Below are 15448 nucleotides of genomic sequence, written 5' to 3'. Positions count from 1 at the left end.
ATCAAATTGATATTTTTGGTTTTTGAAATAAATATAAAGATTCATCACATAATTCTGAAAGTAATTTATATTCGAATCGACGCCATTCATCTCTGCCCCAAACATAGAATAATATTATAAAATATTATCCCACCCCCTTAGTCTTGATACGCACCAAATATAGGATATGATTAGGTCTAAGACAAGCCTATCCAGCTCAATCTCTATAATTAGACTCGTACAATTTAGTAAGAAAATTGGAAATGTACAATTTAGTAAGAAAATTGGAAATGTACAATTTAATAAGAAAATTGGAAATGTTCCAAATAAAACATCCAAGTGAAACTTGTGATTCATGAAGCTATACAATAACAATTGAAAGTAACAATTTTTTTTTAACTTTTATACATAAAAAAAAATTGAATTAGTGTAATTGGAAAACAAAAAGAATAAAAAACTTGGCCGATCTTTGATGACAGCAATCTCTTCCTCAAGTTACAGAGCCTAAATGAAAAAGTTAAAAGCTAAAAGTGAAAAATAAAACAATATAGTTAAGGCTTTTTTTATTAGCATCCCACAATACGTTGAATACACCCTTCATTAAAATTTAATATTAAGTGACTTACATACCTAATATGTAATGACAATTTCGACCATATAAGATTTTAAAGAAAGAAAAAAAAAATCCAAATTACTTTTCACATGTATATCCCAAGTTTATTTATCTTCTTCAACTCTCAAAACCACTCTCATCCTCCATTGTAGAATCAATGAAACTACAACCATGTTAATTGAAAAAAGACAAATGAAACATGAAATCAATGTTTCGGAAACTTTACATGAGGTAAGACTTCGTATTTTCATTGTTAAGTGATTTCAATGACATCGGCATGCATATAACTGTGTTATGAATGATATCCATTAAAAACAAATATGATTGATGATGAGAATCACACACCTAATAAACCTTCGCCACATTAGATCACAAAGATCCCTTGATTTTAAAAGCAGCGTAACAACCTAATCTCTTCCTCTAATTCAATGATTCAATAACTAAATCCTTTCCCATGATTCAATCAAAGGAAAAGAAGAGGAATCATCATCATCAACCCTAATATTTGTTTAATCCCCATTACCCAGTGCCACTGCTCCTACTCTATATAAAGCTCTACACTTCTATAGCTGCCATATTTTTTTTTTTTGGATTTTTATCCTCCTCATCTTCCTCATCCACTGTTGCGAAAATCATCTTCCTCATCTACTGGTACGGAATACCCACAGCCTTCCACCTCTTTCCATGGAAGGGATAGAGAAACATGAAGGGATAAACACATGCAAATAATCAAACAATTGTTGGCACCACTCCAACAGAAAAATTGAAAAAATTTCGAAATACACACCGGCTTCAGCTTTACACCGAAAGTACTTTTGGATGACCTTATGTATTTACACCTAAAATTTGAAGAGTGTAGGGTGGTGTATGTAGAAAATATAAGGTATATGGTGAGAGTGTGGGGAGTGAGGGTACTATAAGAAAGTAAATGGGGTGTATTAAGATAGGTTTGAATTAAAAAAGCAAATATGGGGTGTATTAAGTATGTGAGGTATATTCAACAACATGTGGGGTTTCAATATAATAAGCCTATAGGTAAAGCTGGTAGCCCTTGAGCTTTTTAAATTCACTGGATTACCTGTAATTTTCTTTCATCACTAGTATAGAATCAGCAACCTGCAGCTTTTAGGAAGTTATCATACGGACTCGACGCTGGTAGTCTGAAAGAGTGCGGATGATGCTGGTATTCGGTTACACACATCATCGGGGCATGGCCTGTGCTAGGGGATGGTTTGTATGAATTGGCAGTGTCGTCAACAAATGGATTTCCGCTCTGCATTGTCATTCAAATTCACAATTTTAGATTGAAGATGCCAGCCAGAGTACATTGAATTAAGTATGATTAATTTAGGTTATAGCCAGAAGGCAGTACCCTATGTGAGTCGGATGTCATCCATTTGGCGTCATCACTGTGATTTTGTAAAGACTGATTCATCAAATATTCCTGCTTCGGTTGGGAACTCATCAAATTTGACATCTTCTGCTGCTTTCCCAACAGGAGTGCCTCACACTGGCCGGCCATCTCCTTGTATGGCACATCAGGTGCATTTGAGACCGATACTCTTCCAACTTGATGTGCGGTCTCCAGGACCTGGGCGCATGAAAAAACCTTGTAGTGGTGAACACCTCTCTCTCTGAATCTTGCTAGTGAACAAACAGAAGGCTTTTTCTTTAAAAGCCATAAAACTAAATGTACAACATATAGTGACTAACGTACTGATTCAATAAGTTGACTGACACTCAAAAGATTGTGAGACTCTGCAGAAAAATCCAAGTTGTTCTTTTGGCTATCAAATGAACCTTGAAAATAATCATCGTCCAATGAAAATATTGGAGCATCCTGCATTACAAGAATAAAATCATGAGGCCTAAGCATTAAGAGAAAACTTGATGTTGGCCACCCCTAAGTATAGTGTGATAATAAGTACCCTCGTTTCTTCCCTCCCAACGCTTATGTTTTAGGTGCCACACCCTCGCACAGACATAGGATCTAGTAACCAAAAAAACAAAAACAAAAGTGAAAGCTATGAAGGGTAATTACCTCTTTCATAGATTTAGTGTCCCTCGAATCAACCTGATACAACTTTTGCGGGGCATCCATACACAACTGGGCTCCCAGTGGACACACATCATCAGGTAAGAATTCACTGAGCAGCTCCTCCCTTATAGTAGACATTTCAGCCTGCATAAATAGCTCGCTATTCATTATCCATGGTATAGCACAAATGATTTTTCTTCCTTTTACTATGAATAAGCAGTCCAAAATGCTTAAAAGTAGTAAAAAAGCTTACATCTAACAATCTTTCCAAGCTCTTCACAACTTCAGAAGCAAAAAATTCCTTGGTTTGCTCTTCAGTAATATTGATCTCTGATAGAGATTTTAATGCCATATTATCATCTTCTTCAGATCCATAAAGATGTCTGGGATGGTTCGGTCCAGTCTTGACAGCCTGTAACTTGCGATCTTCAACCAAATGCAGGAACGGATCAACCTGATTAAGAATATAAAGGTGTCAAAGCTATTTTAGGTTTGACTAGAGACGTTTGATTATGGAAATCTCACATAAAAATATGCCAGTACATGGTTCACTTTCTTCGTGTCTTTCAAAATCGATAAGTTTAAGCAAAAAGTCGAATGCATAAGTAAGTAGTTATTAAAGAGAATCTGGAGCTTATGAGACCACTGGAAATCAAAAAGAGGCAACCTATTCGAATAAACTTCACCTGAAAAGAGAAACTTACTATTTTATCCACAAGTACCGCCTTGGCTCTACAAACAAGAGAAACAATATTGTATGCTTTTGATAGAAAGAGAATCATTGAAGTTGCAAGGGTAAAAAGGGACCTGCGACGGGATGGTGGCAGCAGCCCTGAAAAGAAAGGGGGAAAGTGCTTGATATTACATCCTAACAAATAAATTATTGACTATCCAGTCTATTACTTAACCAAGATTTTACTTCGTTTATACATCTATCTCTTTAGTGTGAAGGTTTTAATTTAGATAAATTTTCTCATGTTTTCTTCTCTATCTAATTTATATTTAATATTAGCAAATAAAATAATGTACAATTATATCACAAATGAAAACGCAAGCATAGAGCATATGCTCATTAGTTTGGACAGACTGCCTGGTTCACCTCCTTCATTAAGAGATATGTTCCGCAAGGAAAATGCCAGTTGAAAACTTCGAACAAGAACCTCAATTCTGGAATTCTACAACAAACGATAAACAATAATAAGAAAAGAGAAAATGGGACCATAAAAGCGACAAAGACGAAGGAGTGAAACAATAAATAGTGCCACTATGCGGGTATACAACTGGCAAAAGTTCTCCAAGTCATCCCTTTAAAATTCTGAATTCTCCATATATTTTAGAGTCACAGTTTGCCCATGGTGACATTACCCTCAAAATACATAACACAATGACCTACAAGGTGGGGATTGAACTGAGAAGTTTATAAAGCAGTTAGCAGCAGTTACAAAAGATTAATACAATGTCTTGATCTTCAAACCAGCAAGGAACTAGGACAACTTTTGAGGGACATAGAAATTAAGTGATCATTTCCATTTTCAAACTAGTTCAATTACATAATAATCAAAGCTACTCCAACTGTCCCAGGTCCAACTCATACGGTTTGAAGTCATAGGGAAGATAAATCAACCTTTACTAGTGCGGTGCCTAAGCAAGTTCGGGAGGAAATAATGCGATGGCGATGTTAACTAATCCATTGGCTCTCTGAAGTAAAAAAGGCTTTTAATATTCAGAAAGACTGAAATGAACTAAATTGCTAACATGTTAATTTCAGTTCTAGCTAAAAGTGGCTTCAGATAGGACATAGGATGCTTAGTCATCATCATGTTCCCCTGCTTGAAAGAAACTAATTTCAAAAACTTCTTAAGCACTAAGAAGATATGGTGTAAACATGCTGTCAATATGGGATACCATCAAAATGAAAGTCCTATCCCAAAAGAAAAGAAACTATATAAAACATCACCAGCATATATAATAGAAAAGACTAATCAAGTAACGTCAACCCAACAATTACCTTGGCCCGAGAAAACAGCACTACGAGGCTAAGCGTATGAGCAATTGCTTCATAGTTTTCCGGCATGTTCCCGGGAGAGATGGATTGCGCCCAAATTGATAAAAGCAAGAGAGTTATCTGGTGGCTGCTCAATCTGAGGGAATTAGCTTCCTGAGGTTTAACAAATGGAATCAGTCATTCATAACCAAATCAATGTTGTTAGACAACTACTGAACTCCATAAGTCTAAATTATTATGGAATATGCCAACAACGTAAATAAAACTAACAACCTCCGGGAGGGAGGAAAACATATGGAGGCAGAAAGAACAATATGGCTGAAGATCCATGCTACATCTTGCAAATAAACACAGAAGTGAGGAATGAGTAGTGGAGATTTCAAACTGAAAATCCCTTGGAACTAGAAACTTGGTAGCATTTTAGGCAATCGTCGAATCTCATGTTTTAGTTTCAAACTGAAAACCCTCTGAAAACCCAATGGGTTTACAAAGTATTTCAAAGAAAAAATTATAAACCAAATCTTAACTAGTTTTCAGAAATTCATTGTGCTGAACGTTTCGAGACCTTTCATCTAGTGAAAAAAGTCGATACACTATGAACAAAGCTGGATTTGATACCCACGAGAAATTACACACTGAAGCTTGGACCCTAGTCCAGCTAAAATCCAGGCATTCAACTAATCAAGTCCCACACAGTCAAACCACAATAAATAAAAATATATTTATGGCAAGTGATTTGGAAGCTGATCCTTACCCAACCAAAACCAAGGAATTCAACTATTGCTTAGTCAAGTACATAACTAATGTATAGATTAGAGACGAAAGTGAAACCACTAACATAATTAGGATATAGACAAAACTTATGCCAAGTAACTGCCCTGTATTTCGGTTTAAAGTATAATTTATGCCCCACCGAAGATAGATGACTCATTACCAATACAAGCAAAGGGGTAAGCATTTATAGGTTTGTGAATGGATGCGTCAATGAGGCAAGCACTAAAAAAGAAAGGGAGTTTTAATGAAACACTCCTGGTACTGTTCACTTTTAACGAAAAATCACATTTTTTACCTTTCCCTGCTACTATTCACTACACTCTTATTTGTCCTCTTTCATTAAAACTAAAGTTTTTTTGGACTTTTTGTTAGTTTTCCTAAAGAAATCACCGACAATAAAACTAGACAAGCATATTGGAGATGTAATGAATTTCATAATTATTCCAGAAAAAGATTAAAGAAACAATTTTACAAACTCACAGGTTCCTTAGTCGAACTGTTGACAGAATTTTCTTTTGTTGATGAAGGTGCAGGAGAACTTTTTATGCTATATGTCCGACTATAAGAAGACCTCAATCTGCTCAGAATCCCATTATTGGTATCTCTTTGTTCCCCCTCATTATCTGTATTTTCATTGTCCTCTTCACAAATACTTTCTCGTGAAGAAATTTTCTCTCTCCTTAGCTTCTCAAAGAGGGCAGCTGAAGAAGAAAAGACAGATACAGTTCTTGAGAGTGTCCTGGGAAAATTCAATGCCTTTTTTGACTCAGTATTAGGTGAGGATCGAGTAGGACAAACTGAAGATGGCACAAGAACAACAGAGAAGATGCGATGTGCTCCAACACGTGTTTCATGGTCTGGATGGACCATAGCTGGCAGTAATTGATGAAACAATGCCTCAGGGAAAGCCTATTAAAAGTGCACAAAACAAATAATTAAAACTCTTTATAAGACAGAAAGAATCACAAATTTTACAAGAACATAAGTTATACTACTTGCCTTGTTTTGATAGGACAAATTTGGTAAGGAAGCTACAATTTGAGCTGTACGATAAACAGCAGAGATTGTATTTCTGGCTATAACTGTAATAGTCGAGATATTTTCCAACATAACAGCCATAGCATCAAGGATTGGTCCTGGTTCTCCAACCTGTTCAACAATGACAGATTAGTTGTTGTACGTTTGATTAAGTCTTGGATAACAAGTGAAATCTGAACTATAAAAACTTGTAGACTCACTAAACTATTTGCCATGATAAGAACTAACACTACAAGTAGCAATCTAACTCAAGAAAATTTCGTGATAGTGCATTTGTAGGCGCAAAGTTCATTCAGTAACTGTAGTAAATGAGTAGCACCTTATAACATAACTGTACAAGGCACTTATCCACCACTTCTCTAAAGCTTCTGTTCCATTTTGTTACATCTGTTCCCAAATTAGCATCATCAAGCGAGCAGTGAATGCTCTTCCTCAAATGCCTCATGGCATCACTTACTGCACCAATTATTGCCACAGAGGGCTCAACCTTGGCAAGTTGAGAAAGAGAGGTGGTAACCTCCGCTATTTCGAGCTGCATGTTGGGTTGTTTGAGGACATTTTTGTGATCCAAATGCTTGATTAGAATGGAAAGCAAAATATGTGTACTTTGCCCTGCAACAAGCAAATATCAAAAGGCTGGATAAGTCATCAATAGAAGAGCTTTTGTGGTTGAAACATCTGACAGGACCAAAGATGATGTATACAGAAGGTAAAATTAAATACCACAATCATCCATTAAAACTTGTATATCCTTTAGGACTGGGATAGCAAGACCATATTTGGGAGACCATAAGTTCCCTGTGTCGAAGTAACGGAACAGAGATTCCAGGACACGTCTGATTGTTGTAGCCTCCTTGGCTAGCTTGGCCATGTTGTGCAGGCAAACCCTAGACCAAAAGCAGGGGTTCTTGGCATCTTCCCTATAGCATAAGAAAACAAACATTAATAATTGAAATGAATTGACATGTTGACAAACATGTAAAGCCATCAACAAAATCTCGTGCCAACAGAGACATACACTGTCACATTTAGTTCGCCTTTGTCATCCACAAGGGTGCTCCAAGATGTAAGCCTGATGGTGACATCTGGGGAAGAAGAACCATGACCCTCGTTACTTTGCACTTCCTGCACCCACCGCTTTGAGCCTTCAAGGTTCTCTGTAGTTTTATTTGAACCTCCATAATTTTCCAAGACAACTGCAACAATCTGTATATTAATAGGGAAAAAGAACAATGTCAAGAGGATTTAAGGTAGCATTCGTTCTAGCTGCTTCATAAGAATGACTTCGAGAAGTAAATGAGTGAAGAGTAATATAATCTTAAAACCGAAAAACCAATGCAGCACTTACACATAATTGTGGCTTTCAATAAAGTTAATTAAAAGAAAGAAGGAAAAGTTGGTCACTTTCCACTAAAGATGAAGGAATATTAAAATAACCACACTATTTTAAAATCTATACTCTATGAGATCAATTTTTTGTCCTATTGTAATTGGATTTGCTCTCTCTCGGTAGTTTATTTGCATACTCTCTGCTAATTGTAACCAGAGGAACACAGTTCAGCAAATAATCATTTTCTGATGCGATCTTAATTAAACAATAATCTAAAGAATTTTCAGATTGAATATGGAAAATTTAGACAACAGTAGAAAGGTTAGAAGACTGAGTCACATCATATCCATCAGCACTTTGTGAAAAAAAAAAAACTGTAGTGAACAACCACATACAAGAGTTTTAATCCAGCTATCTTTCTTTGATCTATAAGGAGTCCAAGATTTTTAGGTTACTTGTTAGGGTTACTCATTACTGCATTAGCAAGACTTTTCAGATCCATATGAATTATTAGATTGAATGCAATATTAGGATTTTAATATCATTCATTATAATGAACGTTCGAAATATGTATTTAATTTATTTTTGCTCACAAGTACCAAGTTTTTTTTTCACATTGCTATCATATATTCAATCACTTGGAGCTAACGGAAGACTTGGCACAAAACCGAGTGCAATGGCTTTCTAGGATTCATACAGCCAACCCCACTTAGTGGGATAAGGCTTTGTTGCTGTTGCTGTATCGTATATTCTTTCAATTCAACCTTTAACATTAACTGAAATGGGTAGTGAAAGTTGACAATCCCTCATATTTGAAATTGGCAATCAAAATGGAGCCCTAGGCTAGTCATGGCTCATAAGTTCATAATTATAAAATGATACTCTACCAGGTAAAAGATTTTAACCATCTGAAAGATTGTGAAAAGAAAATGGGAACAACTTAAGGCCCGTCTGGTAACCATTTCGTTTTTAGTTTTAATTTTTTCTGTGTGCTTGAGACATAGGAAAAGTATATGGAGATAAGGTGGGATGCGGAAGTGGAGGACAGATGGTGGGAGAGATGTACAAGGGAAGGTACACAAATTGAAACCTAAAAACCAAAAACTATTTTAAGTTGTTCGCCCTACAAGATTTTGTTTTCATTCATTGTACTTTATTTCTTACCCACCCTTCTCCATCCCTCCTTTCTCCCCACAACTTTCCTCATATCTCAAGCACAAAAGGTGAAAACTAACAACTAAAAATGAAATGATTATCAAAAGGTCCAGCTGGTGTTAATAGTTGATAGTTAATGCAAAATTTTAAAGAATAGATTTTAATTTATCGTTGAGGGTGATCCAAAAAATTATCTTCACATTAATCAACTATAACTATACAAAGATTACTTGAAAGTTTGGAACAAGATTTAAGAAACTTTGAATGTACTTACGCTATCGAACTTGACTGATATATGAGACTTCTCACCCATAAACCAAACCTGCAAAATAAAATTTAGAAAACTTAGTTTGCATTAGAGATATAGGTTCTGAGCATTGAGAAAACATGTTGTGAATGGCATAAATTTCCAACAGAGATATCATATTATTTCATTTTTAAGAGCTTCATCAGGCATAGAATGTAGAAAAGTATATCAGTCATGATAAAGGGGACAAAATTGCTAAGTTCAAGAAAAAGGGAGACAAAAAAAAAAAAAAAAAAAAAGATCAAACCAAAGTGTAATAAGCATCTCCCATAGCATGTTTCATTTTGAATTTTGAATTTCACATATTGCTAAGGTGTAGTGTTACATTTATAACAGAAACAATATGAAAAGGGTACCATTGAAGAAAGGGCTTGGAGTGCAGCTGAACGTAGATTACTTGCCCTTTCATCTTCCCCCGGCTCTTGAGCTATCTGACAGAGTTTTGGAATAAAGCCTTCTAAGTTGAACGTGTAAGTTCCATCCGTCTGGAAAATACAGAGAGACTGATTAAATTTGAAATTTTCTCTAGCCAACCTGGCTGGTGACAAATTAAAAGTGAAGAAGTCCATAAACCACATATTCACAAACCTGATTATTTACAAAGTTGAAAAGAGTCTGACATCCTATAATTTGCATTTCATCTTGCCGTGTTTGATCCAGAAGTGTATGCATAATGCTGAGCAAGCTACTCGCAAAAAGAGGCCTAGGGAAATGTCACTGAACATAAATTAACCATGTAATCGCACACACAAACATATGCATTTACATATTTTATACATATAGCCCACAAGCACAAATAAACAGAGAGCTTAAGTGAGAGAGAGAGAGAGAGAGAGAGAGAGAGAGAGAGAGGTTATTGTTGGAGATTCCTGCAATGTTATACGTTGCCAGAATGTGGATCACTACCTCATATTCAAACATATCATTCCAACTGAATAGTCTGAGACTCTGAATTCACAGAATCAGATACTAGGGTTTGAAGTGTTGCTTAAAGTTTGGACCTTAGAGCTCAACTCTAAGCCCTAAATGAGACCATCTTAAAAGCAAATTTTCACTCTGTTTGAATGGTCAATACTGCTATTTGAAAAGTGTGGGGTCTCGTTCAATATGTGTGTGTGTGTGTGTGTGAGAGAGAGAGAGAGAGATAATGGAACAAAAAAAAAATTAGAGAAGGAAGAACTCACATTTGCTCCTTACAAGAAATCAGCAATTTGTTGTAAATGCACATTACAATTTTTGCGGATCGAAAGTTCTCATTCCTCAATTCTTTGTAGCACCTTTGCTCAAGATAAGTTGTAATCTGCTCCCAAAATATTCAAATTTCGTTGGAAAAGAGAGAATATTTAACATTATCTGTATTTCAGAAAAATCTTTAAGATGCAACTCCTGAAAAATACTGTAATACAAAAGATATTTCACTTTGTAGAAAAAGGAAGCAAGGAAGGCTGAATATTTATTGACAAATAATCACATAGTGAAGCATGTCACATATTCGTGGTGCAAGGAAAAGGTTTGATTCCATTGGTAACCCCAATCAGAAAAATTAGGAAAACTATAAAAAGATTGAATCATTGAACCATAGCTGAAATTCAATATCAGAAATTGATTTGAGAAACCTATTAGAAGGGTCATAAATTCACATCATCATTTCACACATTGTATGACTTACTAATAACTACATCCATCCTTTTCTCTCAACTCTTTTGGTCAACTTATTTCCCAATGTTTTCTTCCCTCTCTCCTTTAAACAAATTATCAATTAATTTACGATATAATCTTTGTTTGTTTTTATTATGAATTATGTTAAATATGATGAGAATATATGGAGGAAGCTTCTTGAGGGATCTGTAAACTTATTTGGGGGACACACTTGTAGGGCCCGCTCCCCTTGTTGTTTGATGATCTGACCCTCTCATTTTAGGTCTTCACTCAAAGATTGTCCTTGCAAAAATCACTCAAATTTGAAACCGCTAACCACTCAATTAGTGTCTTCTTGGAATACCATGTTGGTCTATTTTCTTCGCTACAAATAGATGTCTTTAGTGGTAGCTGTTTTGTCTAATTTTTTTTTTTTTTTTTTTTGCAAGGATGACCTTTGAATGAAGAACTAAAAGATAGATGGTTCAGATCATCGATTACAAGTCAGAGAGTGCCGCACAAGGTATCCCTCAGATAAGGTTATGTTTGGGATCCCTCAAATAAGGTTATAAAATTATATATATTGGTGAACCATGTGATTGTAAAAATGGACCTAGCTTAAGACACATTATAATTGATACCTTTGGGATTCGCAAAGGATTTTTGGCAACATATTCGCACAACTTCCCAATCTTCCGATCATTAGGTCCCTCTTCCTGTCAAAATGTAAAGATTAAAAGTCCTGAATCTTGATATAGCATACACACAATTTAGGGGGAAGGGAATGAAAGGAAAACGAGCACATCACTCACTAGGAAAGTGATTGCATTGATGTTAAAACTTCATAATCAACGTAATTAAACCACATTTTAATATTTTACATGAATGTTGAGGTATAGCATGCTTAACTAATGAAACAATATTTCATTGACGAGCTAGAAAATTAGGCATAGTTCGGAATGCAAGGAAAATTAATTTGATGGTTTATAACCATGATTTTTCAATCAAAGAAACATGTGTTCTGACCAGGGTAAAAACCCAAAAAGAAGTAACACAAACATACATTTTTGCATACTGTTCTGACAAAATGCTCCCTTGGGTGAGTAGAATAAAAACTATACGAATGAGAAAAAAAAAGGTTTGATCAACTAGTATTTATCAACCAAAGAAAGAAACAAATTCTTCTTAACTGAGTTTGAAAGGCATTGGTAGCATCAGCAAACGCAAGCTAAAATTTTTTTCTTCTATACTCCAACTGACCTCATTGTATAAGAATTAAACTATCAAGAAAAATAAAAACCATGATGTAAATAAGAAGATAAAAACAGGACACCACCAACACATCATGCATAAGGCCTTCAGTTAATAACGGCATGGCACACAACGATCACAATGCTTTGTTTTCAATTAGAGCCATAAACAACTTCCTACACCAATAGACATGATTGTGTTATGAAGTAAAGAATCTATTAAATAAGTTGTTCTTTTCAGGCCACATTTCAGCCTCGAATGGCAGGCAACAATATCAGAAACTGGGTTTGAAATCAATTATGAGAGTCATGAAATACTCATTTTACTAGACAATGATGCATATTGCATAATTCTAAGTTCAGTCTCAAATGGCACGCAACAGATACCTAGTTTTCAATTACCTGTCAGAGCCATAATGAACTTCAATATCTGTCTACATCTGAAGTTACATAATAAAAAATTTACTTGGCAAGGGGTCCATTTTTCCAGGCACATCAATCAATCAAGGACCTAAGATCACTAAACCCTGTTTTTCCATGTAGTATTAAATAGAAATGTAGTTGTAAAAACAAAATGAATGGGCCCAGTATCTGTCAATTAATTCAAGTACCACTTATATGTTTTAGTTTAGAGGAGGGATAGTATTTGAGAAGGTTCAACAACCTAGATTGTCAAAACTCAAACAATACAGACGATTCTTAAATACTCAATCTACTCAATTAGACTATGTAATGGTTGGTAGCAAGTTGCGGAATGCTCCTCTGAATTTCAGTTCACTTAGGAAAAACCATTACTTTAATAGTCATGTCAAATGGTTGCATTTTCACAGCAGAAGTCCGTCATCCAGCAATGGACTGCATATCTACTATAACATCAACACTTTTCCAAACCCACAAAAGGCACATAGAGATGGCTATCTTATCATCCAGAGTCCCAGACAAGTCTCTTTACAAAAGGTAAAATTATCTTAGGGAACAAGTAACGAATCAAATGCAAACAACAGCCCATCTAGGTAAAATACGAGAGCAAAACGAACCTGGTTCCGAGGGAAAATATCAGCAATGAGCTTCTTGTACCTCTTAACCGGCTGTCTAGACCTGGCTCGCAATGCCGGGCAGAAGAAGCAAAGGCTGCCACAGGCAGGCAAAACTTGGCGCGAAATCACCCCCGAAACAGCGCTCATTTTCGAGTACAAGATGCATACAATTTGACACGAAGGAAAAATAGGAACCTCAGAAATTGGCCTTTCTTTCCCTTCCAAATATATGAGAAAAAGCTCACAATTTGGGTGCAGAGAAGGGAAAGAAAGGCTCAAAACTGAGATGGGTAGCTCTCAAACAAACCAGCCTGCGAACAATTAGCAAAATCTCAAAAGTCCAACCAAAGCCTCAAAATTCAAGAACAATTCAACATTCAATACAAGTTCCCAATGTGGGTTTTCAAATTCAATCAAGAGGGTATTCCAAAATCCCAAAAAGGCATCAAAATTCGACGATTTTTTTTATCAAAATCGTGGTGAAAAAATTTACCCCCGATGAACGCCTGCAACGAGCAGGGGGAGACCTGAGGCTGGAAAATCCACCTTATGCTGCCACGCTGAAAATGTACCGGAACTCCAGCATATTCCACCGCGATTTCTTATGTGTTCTTCCCTTTTCTTTTTTTCTTTTTTGAATTTTCGAATTTATAGTCTAAATTGTACCCGTCCAGCCTGCAGTGCTGCGCCAATACTCAGAAAACGTCTACACGTTTTCAACGGTTCAATATGTGGGTCCCAGGGGTTTGGTAGATTTTTGGGGTCCATGCTGACGTGGGTGCATTTTATTAAGGCTCTGTGATCGTAGACGTGCTCTCTGCTCTCTCGACAGTTAATTTTTTCCCCTTTTTGTCAACCGAAATTTTGACAGTTAATTTACCTAATTTCTTCTTCTTCTTTTTTTTTTTTTTGGTAAAAATCTTACCTTTATTGAGCAGGAAGAAAAAGATTGGGGTTCTATGATTTTTCCATTTCTTGGTATTATGTGACTAACTGTTATATATTTTCAATTTTTTATAGGAATATATTTTCTAATTTGACGTAAGTTAAGTAGAATATCCCTCAAATAAAAAAGATATTATATATTCGTATATTTCTCACTTAATCTCTACCATGGAGTTTAGTGTCATGGATTTTGCTTTAGGTTATTTCCAATGGGCCAAAAAAATTATAGGCAAAATCCATATTTGACTTCAAATTTGATTTAATCACTCTTCAGTGTAACGGAAAATTTGAAATTATATATGACTTTAGAGTCAAGTGTTTAGTCATATTTAATTGAGGTTTAACTCTAGAATTAAAAGGGTTCTTCATATATTTATTATCATAAGATTTTTGCTTAAAAAGGGGTTCCTCATTCAATCTTGCTTAAACGACTATTTTATTTCAAATACTTGCTGCCATTTTTTCTTCCGAACATTTGCATGGAGCATGTATTCAATTGTCATAATCTATATCCTGTTGAAAATTGGTAACGACTATTTCTAAAATCTTCTATAAATGTATATATTATTCAAAGTACATTCGATCCATTTAGCTTCATCATAATATGAAAATCACTCACACTCGAGTTAGGAAATACAAAATGCTGATGTGGAACGAGAATAAAAAAGGAGAACAAGAAGTAAGCGGATGATGGATTTTCATGTCATGGAATAAAATGTGTGTGTACATGTTATGGTAGTGATAGATTCAAAATAAAATAAAACAAAAATTTAACTTTGAGTTCAACCATCTCTAATGCACAAGAGATAAAAGTTAATTATTAAAAGTCAGAATGTGCACCAGAGATGATATAACTTTTCAAGTTAAATTTAAAGTCAAATACAACTTTATAACTTTTAACTTTAGGCCGGAACATTGGAGATGACCTTATTAGTTTATAATTGCTGAGGTTTGATGAGGAATATTGTTAGAGAAGAGAAAGGGCAATTATGAGGTTGATAATTGCATTCTATTCCTTAAAGCAAGGTAGAGAAATGATCCAATCTGAGACATGAAGCATAAAACAAAATCATCAAGGGATGGATTAAATTAAGTAGTTGGATTATTATCCACCTTCTTTCCAAATGGAAGCACTCAAGCGCCCATTCCCTTTCATAATTAAACCGCCCGACATGCACTAAACGGTAATCAGAGGGTCATGGTGCTGGACTTGGCTTGAAGATAAAACCGGTCTAGTAGTACTCATGTTCAGTAAAGTGAAGGGTCTAAAATTTGATTTATGTGAATAACGAGTTTGCAACCATATTATTAAATTTGAGCCATCGTACTGACTAAAAAA

At 35.4% G+C, this 15448-nt stretch overlaps 1 protein-coding gene across 2 annotated transcripts; it reads right to left on the bottom strand.

Moving 5' to 3' along the window:
- Window positions 1-263: 263 nt before the first annotated feature.
- LOC114821012 (protein SEMI-ROLLED LEAF 2-like) lies at window positions 264-13836 on the bottom strand. Of its 2 annotated transcripts, none has more exons than XM_070812091.1 (21): window positions 13658-13836; window positions 13165-13475; window positions 11519-11593; window positions 10424-10539; window positions 9828-9942; window positions 9596-9724; window positions 9207-9254; window positions 7466-7653; window positions 7171-7367; window positions 6767-7059; window positions 6409-6558; window positions 5890-6318; window positions 4639-4788; window positions 3730-3805; window positions 3335-3462; window positions 2884-3084; window positions 2634-2774; window positions 2310-2432; window positions 1965-2183; window positions 1671-1865; window positions 264-503 (listed from the first exon to the last, which is right to left on the bottom strand). In XM_070812091.1, the coding sequence occupies exons 2-20, from the start codon at window positions 13309-13311 to the stop codon at window positions 1701-1703; spliced, it is 3090 nt and encodes a 1029-aa protein (XP_070668192.1). In that variant the 5' UTR covers window positions 13312-13475; window positions 13658-13836; the 3' UTR covers window positions 264-503; window positions 1671-1700. The 2 variants fall into 2 exon arrangements, with proteins under 2 accessions (XP_070668192.1, XP_070668191.1); XM_070812090.1 differs by having other exon boundaries at window positions 264-483.
- Window positions 13837-15448: the final 1612 nt, after the last annotated feature.

Source organism: Malus domestica, chromosome 14, assembly GCF_042453785.1.
Source record: "Malus domestica chromosome 14, GDT2T_hap1".
In the NCBI taxonomy this organism is placed as follows: Eukaryota; Viridiplantae; Streptophyta; class Magnoliopsida; order Rosales; family Rosaceae; genus Malus; species Malus domestica.
The sequence above is the reverse complement of the archived record's forward strand: the minus strand, read 5'-3'. Positions and strand labels throughout refer to the sequence as shown.